This window comes from Charadrius vociferus, unplaced genomic scaffold, assembly GCF_000708025.1.
Source record: "Charadrius vociferus isolate BGI_N301 unplaced genomic scaffold, ASM70802v2 scaffold763, whole genome shotgun sequence".
Classification (NCBI taxonomy): domain Eukaryota; kingdom Metazoa; phylum Chordata; class Aves; order Charadriiformes; family Charadriidae; genus Charadrius; species Charadrius vociferus.
The window spans coordinates 1,125,026-1,138,957 of NW_009647685.1; the positions used below are offsets into that span (position 1 = coordinate 1,125,026).

Here is a 13,932-nt window from a genome sequence, read left to right on the forward strand (position 1 = left end):
AAGGCATACAGCAAGATGAATAATAGAGATTTGTCAGTTAATAACCACTATAATTCAAGTATGTCACATAGAAGTGTTTTGTTTAGTGAACAATATGCTGTCTAATTACCCTGCTCAATCATAACAGCACATATCAAGAAATACAGAAGGCTTTATTTTTAAATTGCTTTACCAAAGTGCTGTACCACATAGGTTTCGGAAAGTTTGAAGCTACCACTTAGTTCTCCCCATATATGACAATCGCATGGATTTTTATCAACGAAACGAGGAAGGAGTAGGTTTTTTCCCACTTTTTAAACCAACTCTGTGCTCTTTACTGTAATTGGCAAGCTAGAGAAGCACCCAACTTGCCTTCTATAATCACGCACCACAACATGCGCCACTACAGCAGAGCACAGATAGAGATGCCGTATAACATTAGGTCTGATTCATGGCATGTTTGGGGGTTCTGCTATAAAACCATCCATGTTTCAAATACAGGCCGAGGGTCTCCTACCCACTTCGAAAGACAGCCTTTCCTGTCAAACAGGCTAACATAAGTATTCCCCATTTGCAACAAAGTAAGTACTGCAAACAGCGGCCTGTTCAAAATGATTTAAATTGCTCTAAAGACCCTCTTGATTCTTTCCTGGCATTTGGTCTTTTAAAGTAAGTAGGACAGAGAAATTGTTCCTAACAGAAATAGACACCAAGGCATTCAAATGTAAATTACCATTTTGTATTTGAAAGACACTTAGTATTATCCCAGTGACTTTCTAAAATGTCACAATATTTGCTTCCCCAGCACTTAAGCTAAAAGACAGATTACTTGCGATGAAAGTGTCAAACTCTGCTCCCTATATAATGACATCACACTTAAAACAATAGTGTCAAGGAAGAATATTCCTGCTTTGGTTTCTTTAAGGAAAGGGATGGGAGGGTTTGAGGGGGGAAAAAAAAAAAAGTTAAGTCAGGCAAGAAGAATGATGAATAAATAAAACTTTGGAAAGGCAAACAGGAATATTATGTTGAAGTGCTCCTTTTCTGCTAGCACCACTGGGTAGATTTGCCCCAAAACAGCTCAGTGTGGCAGAAGCGAGGAGCTGGGAGCCCTGAGTTACAGGCCTGGTCTAAGGTGGCCACAAGTAACAGCAGACACAAAAAAAAAAAAAAAAAATCTGTCCACTTAACTGGCCATCCTGTGCCCTCTGATAAATGCTCGACTGCAGACACACAGTCTTGTCCCAAAAGGAGCACTCATATTGTTGAGCAATTATGTTTTCAGCTGCGCAACAAAACCACTGCAGTCCACCCTCCTTTTTGACAGTCGGAGAAAAAAATCCCTTCTTTCTAACAGGAACAGCCCCTCTCTCCATGTGGTTTTTCACAATATACTGCTCTTCTCAGCTATATGGTTTTAAAGGCTTATAACCTAATAGGCAGACATACATGATAATCCCAGATTACAATCGGTATAAAGGCTACTTATCTTGCAGATTTACAACACAGGCTCTATTGGTAATTTATCTGCAGGGTCTCTGGAGTGGAACTATTTAGGTACAGGCTTTTTTATTCCTTTTATTTTGCTAGTGGTACAGAACGTGAACACAAATATGAGTCAAAAATCGCAGTTAAATGCTCAGGCACCATCTTTCAGGAGTTTTGCTTTGGTTTTGGGGTTTTTGGATTGTTTGTTGTTTTTTTGGTTTAATTTAAAAAAATCATCAATAGGTAACTTCCAGGGAAAATAAACTCCTTAAACATATCATTACATTCCAAACATAAATATATGGCTATTTCAAATGGAAAATTAGGTGGAGAAAAATGAAAAAAAAAAAAAAAAAAAAAAAGTGAGCCTCTCTTTACCCATGGGGGGCCCTAGAAACAAGTTTTCAAAGACATATGATCAAAACTCTCACAGACTGAAAGGAAAAGGCTAGTGTAGGAGAAAGAAGACACTGTCAAGCAGATCGAAAGCACATTCTATTTATTGCTAATATTTTCTTCATACCTGTTAAGGGAAAAGACAGATCATCATTAGATGTTATCTTTTTTCATTGTTTTCTCCTGAATTGAATATTTCCTGCCTCTCATGGGTTGACAAATTCACTTGATATGAATTTTACACTACAAGTAAGAAGAGTTCCCTAGTCATGAAAAAAAAAAACCCCTTTTACTTGCAAGGATAAAAAAGCCTAAGTTATTTTACAGCAGAAGAGGGTAAAGATTTTAATCAGAAGCATGGGACCACTTCCAAAGAACAGACTGACAGAGACAGCCTGCCATCTCATTAAAAAAGAAAAAAATCTAGTTCACTAATTAACAAAAGAGTCAGGGCTATCATGGTCTCTTGGAAAAAGAAAAAAAAAAAAGAGAAAAGAAAAAAGAGGATGAATTTTTACAAAACATTTAAGCTAAATTCCCCCCACCTTTCACTGGCAGGAGGCTTCTGCAGGCTGCCTCTGCAGCACAAGGCTGCGTCCTGGCCTGAGCCTTCTTCCAGAGGCAGCTCGAGTTCACTCACGTTAACTCAATAAATCAACCCAAATGAAAGTACCAGGCAAGCAGGTTCAAAGGGAAAACTTGTGGTGCAAAACACATCCAAATGATACAAGTGTGGAGGGTACCCAGAAGGGAACTGCACATCAGGTGCTGGCATCGCTGCATGCCAGTGCCCACACGAGAAATTAAATCTTGGTGGGGCAACAGCTGCTTCTGTGAGCCCAAAACCACAACAATGACTTCTAGCGAGAAGGGCCCCCCCCGAATCATCAGGGCCTTCCCGACCTGCCACAGGTTGACCAGGCAAGAACTACTGCTAGGAAAATCCTTCTACCCGCCACCCTCCCTGCAATCCCTCTTACGGGGGCTATACCTTACTCTATAGGCATGTGTCATGTCTTTTTTGACAACGCTCCGATACCATGGTAACAAACTTGTTTATCTAGAAATGCCAAGACTGACGGGCTCAATCTGCCAAAAAAAGCACCATACTCCTGTTGTGAAAACTGATTTAAATTAACCCTTTTCAAAGGCAACTTGGACAAAGAGAAGGCAACAGACACACCTTTTTTTTTTACTCCTTAGCACTGAGCTGCAGTAAATAATTACCATAAGTAATGCAGTTAGCAGCAACAGGATGGAAGTGTCCTGCAAAAAGTGCTTTTGTTAAAAGCCTCTGGCTACAGACCAAGTACCAAATTAATTTATGAATTAATGGCTTTCTGCTGCTTTTCTTTACCTTCTTGATCCATAGGAGATACTAGGCTAAAGAGAAAAGTACCGTGTCATTACCAAAATGAAAACGCTATGACAATTCTCTCTCTAAAACTTGACAAAAAACCCCAAAGCACTCTTGGCACCCTGCACAGAGGCACCAGGCAACGGCGTGTCCATTATTCATTCCCATCATCAGCCAGAACAGGTATATATATTGCTACCAGCAGAAAAAAAAAAAAGAACATTTGCATTAACTCCTAGTGCTGCCCGGCCTTCTTGCAGGCCCAGGGTGTTCCAAAATAAATCTGTCTGCTTAAAGGTCAACTACAAAGATGAACCCCATATATTTCAAGCTACCCTGTAATGAAGAGGGAAAGCTGCTACCCTTCTCTCTGAAGAACTTTGCTTCCACTAGTCACCAGGAACACAGAACAGATCATTGGTAATAACAGGTGCCACAATGATGTATTTTTAAGTGGTGGAACAAGACATAGGCAGATCCCGAGACAGGAAAGATTAAGAACGGGAGAAAATAAAAGCTGGAAGTATACAGCAAAAGGTTAAAAACACGTGCCCTGGTTTGAGGCCTAAACCAGGACAACATGAGCAAGAAAATGAAATTATCTTCAGAGTCCTCTATCACATCCTGTGCTGCAGCACCTGAGCCGAGTCAGAAATGTTTGCATAGTACAGAGTGCAGAGGTTAGGAGATGTTATGATTTGGCTCTAACAGAAGAAATATGGTTTTGTGTTCAAAATTAAGAAAGACTGAGTTACTTTCATTAAAAGCAGTGCTCACTCCATGTTCTCTTATGCTAACAATGAAACAGCTTTGACCTATGTCAATGCCACTTGAATCCAGATCTAGTGGCAGAACAGAGGCTGAAAAGCTTCAGCTGTGCCTGCTGGCCAAGGACTGAGACACACGCCTGGGTTAATTTTCACTGTAAAGCAACTTGCTGAATAACGGATATACAAAATATTAACAAATAAACCCATTTTAATCTATAACCAGAAATGGTAAATTAGTAGAAAACTGGAAAGAAAAAGAAAAAAAAAAAAAAAGGCAGCAGAGCATCAAACCTCCACATCACAGTCATTCCTGAGAAACACAGGGGGCTTTTATCATCTCAAATAAACACATTTAGTATTTAGATAGATTGCTCTGGGCAGATTCAAATCTAACTGATGCAACTTACTGGCGCTACGACTACAAGACATCAACCCCAAACTGGATGAGGGAGCATGTAAAAAACACTTACGAGCTACTGAGAAGTTATTTAAAGGCGATTCCCGCTGGTCGACATCCTGCGGTCGTTCCTTGTAGCCAATGAATGTGCCATCGTTCTTTAAAAGAAAATACCGTGGCCTCCATGTTTTTATGTATTCTCCTGGAAAGAAAGTATGGGCAAAGGGAAAGATCATCAGAAAACACTCTGAAATACTGACTCGCCAACAATTTTATTTTTTTTTTTAATTATTGAAACTATATGTCATCCTGACATAGCAGCAGTTTTAAGAACATTCAGTTCATTCTGATACAAACAGTGGAAAAATACAGGCACTGAGTCAGATATTGCTAGCTATGTAGACCATAAAAATGGGACTTCATAAAAGGTAAACAGCTATGTTTTGTTCTTCCATCTACTCCGATTTCCATTCAAATTCCGCAACATCTGCCTTAAATGCATTTTAAATTTTAAAAAAATCAGAGCAGATGTCCTATGTATTATTTTTGCTATTGTCATTTTTCATACTGACAAGTGGAGAAATTTTTTTCATTTACATTTTGCAGAGCAAGTATTTTAAACAACAATGGGTAATTTACTAATTAGTCAACTGCTTTATCAAACCAACAGTCACTTTTAGAACATAAGAAGATAATTCTCTGCTTAAGTTACATAACATCACTCACTCCTCTCACAACATCTCAAGCGTGAAATGCAAGATGATATATCACAATAGGAAGGGGAAAACACTGGATGATGTATAGCCACCACAAAGAAGAAAACAAACATCTATTCTGAAAGATATTCCACCTTTCTTTGTCAGAGAAAACATCCCTTGCTCATGTGACACTACCGCTCATCTGAGTAACCTGTGGAGGGAATAGTCACGGAACTGTATTAACAGCCACGCTCAAAATCTCCAGACGTAGAACAAAAAGAAAAGAGTTGATCAAAAGCTCAGTTATTTACTGGATTTACTCAGTTTGGCTTCAAGGAAGGAAGACAGGGGTTCTACCTCTGGCTCTTCTGGGTGACATTGTTAGTGTGTGCCTCAGTTTCCCCCATTGCTCATTGCCCACATTATCCTCATCTCAGGCAGTCTCTCCAGAACTTCAAACAGCTTTGCATGGTGTCAAGCTGGGCCTCTAGGTCCTACAAGGTCCTGCAGTAATGTTTCTATTTGGCTGAATCACAAAAACCTCACTCAAGGTGCTATTCAAATCAGGGTACCAGCCATACTGCTCCAGTTCTGCTCACCCCAACAACAATTGATTTTAAAAAATTATAAAAAAAAGAAGTGGTCACTACAAAGCACCCACAGCTGGGCAGCAGCTATACCCTCCTCCCTCCAGCATGGTTTCTCATTTGTTTGTTCAACATCAGGGAGAGGACGAAGGAGCAGACTAGGAGCCAAGCTTCTTTCTGATCTGCCGCAGCAGAAGCATGCCTGTGCACCCAACAAGGTTGCCCCTGCAGCGGCTGGTACCCAGTGCCCACGGTTTCATCTGCTGGCAAGCTCTTCAAACAACCACTGAGAACAGCGAGAAGAAAAGGCTCCCCAGATTTATTGGCTCTGGCAACCTTCTGCTGCTCTCCTGTTCTCCCAGGCTCCGCTCACACACTCTTTTCCCACTGCTTGGCTCTCCTCTGATGGTAATTTCTCTCCCAGCGATGTGTAGCCTGCCCCAGGAACTCCCCTGCAGCTGCTTTGCCTCCTTCCTCTCCCCACAGACCTCCTCTCCTTCTGCGGTGCAGTTTCAACCTGCTTCGGGCACCAGCTGTGTCACTTCTTCTCTGTTCAGACTCATACTTTTCTCTCCTGCCCACAGAAGCACAAGCAACCCCAACGCCCACGCCACGTGGCCATGGGTGCGCGCACCCCTAGCTGCTGTTTTCACCTGTTTAGCCCTCGTTAGGCTTTTAATTTTCTAATTAAAGCAAAAAACTAAGACTTACTGAACCGGAGAAGAGGGTGACACAGAGCTACTTTCCAACAGAGGCCATGCCTGCAGAAAACATCCATTTGCACTGATGAAACAGGAGTCAGGGCAAGAAAGATGAGAGGAAAAAGACTGAGCACAAACCTTCTCAGTCTTTCTTTTAGAGATGTCTTTTACAGCTGCAAGTGTTATATTAACCTACAAGGGGTTTACAAAAATGTCATTGTCACTTTAGGAATTTCAGAAGAACTCACCTAAGCTGTCATGGTTTAACATTTATAAGCAAAGCAGTAAATGTAGAAGGTTTGGTTGTCGTCGTCTTTTTAATTCTGACCTTAATTAAAAGCTGGAAACTTTCTGGAATCAGTAGGAGATTATGAAGCCTTTCACATTTAAATTATCAGTCCAACTCAGCCCAGATCAGTGAGATTACTCCAATCTCATTACTATTACACCACAGATGTGACTACAGGGACAAGAAGATACATGGCACGCTCAAGCTAGCTCTTGACGAGAGGTTTGCCAGGTAAGCAGGTCAGGGAGGCGGCTGCCCAGACCATCGCAATTTTGGAATGCACTTTTACATACCTGACTCGTTGGTATTTTCATCTCTTGCATAAACAGACTCAGGAGACCTAGGGAACCATCACATACCCCTTATCATGCCTGCATTTAGGATTAAATCCAGATTGGATGGGATGAAAAATATCTGAAGAGGGGCAAGACATCGAGAGTTTCTATTTCCCTTACTCCTTAATCTATGCTACACGTCTTTCCTGTCGGTATTTACAGAGCAGACATTTATTTTTTGCGGATTCTGAAATTATTATCTGGTTATTTTCAGTGAAGTATGCATAATTTTACACAAAATTACACTGTACTGTCACAAGAGACTCTTCCTCTTAGATTAGATGCTTATGTTTGGCTTTCTTATAGCTTTATTCCACCGATCTGTTTCTCTGTTAGAAACACATCATCTCACAGGACTAATCACATAGTCTTTAAGGTGGTGTATTCCATACATATATAGCATCCTCCTCCACACTCACTCTTCACTCCTTCTGTGTGAAAAATCAAGGATTTCGTTACTGACAGGCATTTTGCAAGGACCATTCTACTTGGACCTTCCCTTATCCATTGCTTTAGCTGGTTCTGGTTCCTGATCTATCTTTTTAATTTGCAAATAAGTAACGTGATTTTAAACTTCTTTTTCCACACGTCTGGAGCTTAATGAATCCTGTAATATGGCAAGCATACACATTATTGATTATTGCTCCTGCAAGGGCAGTACAAGGCACATCTGTGGTATCAGTGTTACTATGTAACACACTGAGGTTATACTTCTGCATCTTGCAGCAAACTGGCAAGGCATCGCCTGCTGTGTGACTTCCCAATCAGATAATCTGTAAGGATAATTTTACATTCAAATCTGAGTAAACTATCGTTCCTCTACAGATGTTCTGAAACACAGACTCACCAACGCAGTCATCAAGAAAACGTACAAAGTGTGTATTCTTAAGAAACAAGCTTATATTTTTATGATTAGCTAAAAACTATAAACTTCCAACAACCTGTCAGGAGGACCACGTTGATCATGACAGCAAATCTGAGTCCTTTAAGCAGAAAAGGAGTTTGTCAATACAGACAAAAAATAATTATGTGGAACTTCTGGGACAAAGCTGACTGAAAAACATTAACACCTTTTCCTTCCTCTGATATACTCAGTAAGCTGTCATGCCTGAAGAGTGAAGTGAGCTGTTTCAATTTTTGCCTCGTGTTCTTTGTTCCTGTTGCGGTTTTGTTTTTAAGAATCATAAGAAAGAAGTTACTTGAAGTCTCTACTATTAGTAGTTTATAGTCACACTAGAAGAATTGTACCGCGTACAGTAAATGCAAGCATGTGTGGCAAATTCTATCAGACAACACTAAAAAAAAATAATAATAATGATCGACCATAGAAAAGTGAACAATTTACAAAGCAAAACATTTTTTCCTCTGTGATTCACTGCTTGTGTAATGCCCTGGCAGAGCCGCCTTTGTTTTCAGTAACAGAATGCTAACACTGCAGAGACAGGAAAGCAAAAGCATCGGTTATAAATCCTACGTATAAAATCCTGGAACCAAATAGACTCCTCTGTAGCATGCTATCTGTATTATTTAAAATCTTTATGTACCATTCTGTTTACTCCAAGCAATTTCCAAATTGCAAAGATTCCCAAACTGTATATATCTGGAAATATACACGAAGATTGTTATAGACCGATTTCCCTTTATTGCCTTGTGCCTGCCCCCACACACGGCACATTAAAATACTTAACACACACTTAGAATGTAAATCCATCTCATGCCAGAAAAGCTTTTTCACAGTAACACAAACTGGAAAGCACGCTTACGCCTGAATATTTCAGGAAAAGTTAAACACAAAACTCTTTCGGTTCATGAAAAGTTAATTCTACTGAGGATTTACAATAATGCAGGGTTAGGTTATTTTCCTCTCCTCCCCACAACAGTATCTCACCGAATCTGGAGCTGTCTACCACTGATAGAGTGTCTAACATCAGAAACAGCTGCCACTCCCTGGGAAGCTCACGGGGTAAGTGGAGAATAATGAGCAGCAAGCACCAGCAGAACAAAAGAAAATCCATCTTTATTTACCAACTGCTGCATGCTTGTTGCTGCATCAAGCTCATTCAAAGCCAACACCACACCCTTTAATTCAGAACAGACTATATTTAAGAAGCCTCTGCTTTTTTTTTTTTTTTAAATCAACTCATACATACCAATGGTTTGAAAAAAAATAATCATTAGGTTAACCAAGTCAGCATGCAATGATACCCTTGATATTTACAAAAGCACTGGACTAACTATTAACTTTCTTATGCCCCAAAGTAACCAGAAGAAGCCCGGGAGCACCGACTGAAAACAAGGTCTCAGTTATATCAAATGCACTCAAGTAGCTACCACAAATATATGGATAAATAAGGCATTAAACTTTCTGCTCTGAGCATCAGAAGTAGCACCATTAATTACAATTAAGGTTAACACTCAAAATATTAGAGCTTTTGAGTTATGCAAGCCTTCGCTACTTTCCCACATGCTCCGGAGATGTATGACATTCCTTGATTATACAGCCCTGAACTGTCCGAGGGAAACACGAAAGTTATGCCAATTGCAGCGCTAATGTGCCACCAGTGAAAGGCGGAATGACTCATTTCTGAGACTTCAATGGCTGCGAGAAGTGGTCTGCATCCTGTCGGCCTAATAAGGTTTTGGTGAAACAGATGCCAGCTCCCTTGGAAAGACGTGAAGCTTTCAGGAGCTGCCATCTCGCGCACACTGAAGAGTGGGATGGGGATTTACAGTTAGTTTCTACTGCTCGAGTAAATAGGGTATGTGTCCACTCACTTCAAAACCAGCTGAAATCAAAACAGATTTGGAAAAAGAAAGCAGGGCTTGAAAACTCGCCTTTGCATTTCTAAAGCACTCGGAAGCAAGCCCTTTCCAAACGCAGTGAGCTAATTCTGGATCTTGACAACTTGACACCAAACAATTAAACAAGTTTAGGGTGACCCGAATGAAAACTCTCAGTTCAAATATGTATTCTTTTTTTTTAAAAATAGCTGCACAGACACCCACCAGGCTGGTGCAGCACTCTTCCCTTCCCTCAACAAACTGTCAAAGCGAGATATTTAAACACAGTGCCAGGTTTTCAGCAGCTTGCAGAAAGGAAAAAGAAAGAAAAAAAAAAAAGAGGTTATGCTAATGTCTTTCCCAACACGCTCGTGGGGAGAGGAGGACCTCTGGTTTGTCTGCCTATTCAGAGGCGCAGCAAAGGGGGCTGGTTCTTTGATGATTATTTTTTTTTTGGCCCCTCTGGATGCCTCCTCGGCCGTCGCCTCTCGCGTACAGCTGCGGAGGCGCCGCCTGTGCCCTGCATCCCAATGCCTGTGCCCTGCATCCCAATGAGGCGGCGGGGGCTGTCACCAGGGATGCTCCCCAGCGGGGAGGTCAGCCCGCAGCCCACCGCCAGCCTCAACCGGACCAAGGCTCCGCTGCTCCCAGCCCGGCTCCTCCGTGCCTGTCACGGCCCCAACACGGGGTCCCCACGGTCACAACGGGCTAATTTGGGGCACAGCAAATCCGCTCCCCGCTTTATTGTCCCCCGGGCAGCTGGACGGTCGTGTGGTGCGACGGCAGTCCGCATGGCCATGACTGACGTGACTGCCAACAGGTTAAGAAGAAATACCGCCGCCTCCTCCTCCAGCTCGGCTCCGGCTTTTCTAAACCTACTGTCGTTTCTCACGCTCACACAAAGCTGCAATACAGGGCACCTGCTTCATTATCATATCTTGGGGGAATTTGGGGAGGGAGGTAAAGAGGGAGGGAAGAGGGGAGCTGGAGGTGGGGCGAAGGGGGCGGCTGAGCAGTCTGGCCTTCAAGCGACAAAGGGAGCCCCGTCAGGACCACTCCTGGTCACCTGGCACCCCACATCTGTAAATTAACTTCAGAAAGTGACAAACAGCCTTGGCTCAGCGCTCCCCACAATGCTCCCTGGGCATGCGGTGTAGAAAAGTAAGAGGATCGGAAGGTACCTCTGTCTTCACTTACACAACAGTGCAGATGGGAAACACCTAACGAAGGCAAGGAATGGGCGCTTTGATTCACAAAGCTAGGCCATGAGAGAAATCAAAAGTCAGATTATGGAGAAAGAAAAACAGATTCTCACCCAATACTTTCTCCATGGAGGGGATGGACAACTATCACGTTGTCCGATTCCACCTCTGTCAAAGGTTTGAGATCACCAGCCAACACCACCACTACAGGAGATGACAACTCTGTATTTTTTATCACTGTATTTCAACTGTATGGTTATGTAAAACAGAAACACGAAGGTTTATCTTTTTTTTTTTTTCTGCTGAATTTCAGTTTAGAAGGTCAAAAATGTTGCCATATTGCTTACAGCAATCAATTTAAGCAATACCAGATATTCCCAAAGGAACAAAAGAGAATTAATCAGCATGTAAAAAACTCCTTACTCCTACCTTTGGCACAGCTTAGTCAGGCTAGTCCTAACCTACAGCTGTCTCCAGTGGGAGAAGATGTAAATGGAGTTTCATTAAAAACAGCAGTTTTAAGGATAGCTACATAAATTACAGGAAAGTATAAAGCAATTTCTTAAGCAACGCTGAAAACAATCTCAGAGTGAATTGCATCTCCACCACCTCATGATGGGAGCAAAAGGACTTAAAACTACCACGAGGTGTCCAACACAATTAGAGAAATCTTTTCTGTTAACATGCTCACAAGCAGCTACAGCATTTTAACAAAATAAAATGTTCCTGTAACAGAAAGTGCCGTCACATATTCCTCTGCTTTTGACAGGTGCCCAATTCTCTCTCATTTTTATAAATAAATAAAAATGACAGAGGAGGTGTCAGATTCACTGAATTGAATTAAACATGCTTGGAACAATTATTTCTCCCCAAGTAATTTTTACCTTGACGCTATGATGGAAAATAGCACAAGCAGCTAACAAAGCACTTAAACTAATAAGCCTCTGCAACTTTTTAAATATCTTCCCTTAGAGGAGGGAGGTACCTAGAATTATTCCTCGAGCTCAATCTGAAGTTAATACAATCAGTACTTCTGCAAATCAGGCTCTTAAATACACTGCATGTATTTATGTAAAGGGTGTGACTTAATCCTCCAAAGATTTTATGATCTCTACTAAAAATACAAAGAAAAAAAAACAAACCAAAAAACACTAAACATACCACACCCTGGTGTATTTGAACAAGGGCTTTTCTATACATCATCTAAAAGCTGATTTAATTATTTTACCTCTTAGCATCCTTAGCCATGAATCCTGTGCTTATCTGAACACATGCCTTATTTGAATATGACAAACCCAGTTTTGTTCTTCAGTAAATCCTGTCTAGAGACTTACAGATAGTATAAGAGGGGACAAAGCAAAGAAATGCACAAAACCCAAAGCTCTTCCAGCGATTAAACAAAATAAGTCCGAAATCTTACAAGTTTTCGCTTGTATTCCTAGGGGTGCTTACACATAGAGGATGTTCAGGAAAAGCATCATTAATTGATTAAAAATTGATTTTACATCCCTTTCTCCTACTCTGCTCCATTAAAAAAGAAAAGGAGAGTAAAAAACTCAGGCGAGAGCGATTTTTATGATGCATTTATTTGCTTTGCGGACATTAAATCTGAAAAGTACTCAGCAGAAGCTCCCCATTAAAATCCCAAACCTAGTGAAGCTGAGAAGTGAGCTGATACCGTGGAGGGGTGGGTGCACCCAGGAAAGCAAGAGCAGGAGAGGGAAAAAGCAGTATACAACCACACAGCAAACATCCGTGGCAGGGACTCACGAGTCTCTGGCTCCCTCTTCTAGGCTCCCATTACTAGATCATTGTGTCATTTCACAAAGCGAATCAAAACCTCAGGGAATTGTAAAGAAATGGTTGAAAAAAAGGCTAAGGGACATACGGGGAGATTTATGGAAACAGCAGCTTTTCTAAAACAGATGATATGGACTAACTTCAGCAGCGGTTTGAAACTGGGGAAAAAAAGCTCTATTTGTAAAAACTAAACTGCAGAACATGGACTTTTATAAATAAGCAATTTATGGAGAATAAGAAATTAACACATCGTATTGTTATCCTTTAGCTTCTGGGTTTGAATCCTAATTTTCAACATAAATACACAAAGTTGGTTTAGGCCACTTACAATAAAAGCTCTACCAGTAATTGTGTGATCATGCTGTGCATCAGGAAATTTCTTAAAAGTGCCAAAAAAAAAAAATCAATGCAGAATTTTAAGCATGCTTATACAAACAGTAACCGGGTAATATTTCAGAGAAAAATGCATAAAAGCCAAGTTAAGCAAATATTTCAATGGCAAAAACAAGAAGCAACATAAAAAAGGGGGGGGTGCGGTTTATATGGCTGGGGCTAATTTGGATTTCCCTTCTTCATTTCGTCACCAGCAAGTCTGCAAAACCCTGGAGGAGTACACGGAGACCATGTTAGTTCTAATGAAAAGTTTCATTTATCTTGAGCCATTTAATGGCCATCAATGGAAAAATTACAAGCACTTCCCAGAAAGCAAGTTCTAATATTTGTTATCATGGCAACCTCCTGGTTACGCCTCCAAATTTAGTATTCCACAGATAACTTTTACTGAGTCACTACCCCAAACTCAGCAATGAAAGTCTCCTCCAGATAACAGGAGCGCTCGCCTCAGTTCAGAGGAATTTTGCAAAGTAACTTAATTGCATACTGAGAAATTATTAAAGCAACTTCAGCACTGAGTAATGTGAGAGCAAACAGCCACCATAGCTCTGGTGCTACGCTTAGCCGAGCAACACAGGCCTAAGAACCTTTGCCAAGGAATTTTGTGCCTTGGACTGAGGTATGTCATCACCCTAAAGCTGAGCACAATCCACGCTGCTGCTTTAACAGGGTCACAGGCTCAGCTAGGCTCACTTCTGTCACCTTAAACACTATTAAAATTAATTTATTTTTACAATACATAGTAAAAACATTAAGTCT

General features: G+C 41.1%; 1 protein-coding gene across 1 annotated transcript in view; it reads right to left on the reverse strand.

Moving 5' to 3' along the window:
• The window catches only part of AKT1 (v-akt murine thymoma viral oncogene homolog 1), a 68,342-nt gene that overhangs the window by 30,314 nt on the left and 24,096 nt on the right, over positions 1 to 13,932 (reverse strand). Inside the window, exon 2 of the mRNA XM_009881360.1 lies at positions 4,461 to 4,589. Coding sequence (XP_009879662.1) covers positions 4,461 to 4,589 — 129 coding nt within the window. The remainder of the gene's footprint in view (positions 1 to 4,460; positions 4,590 to 13,932) is intronic.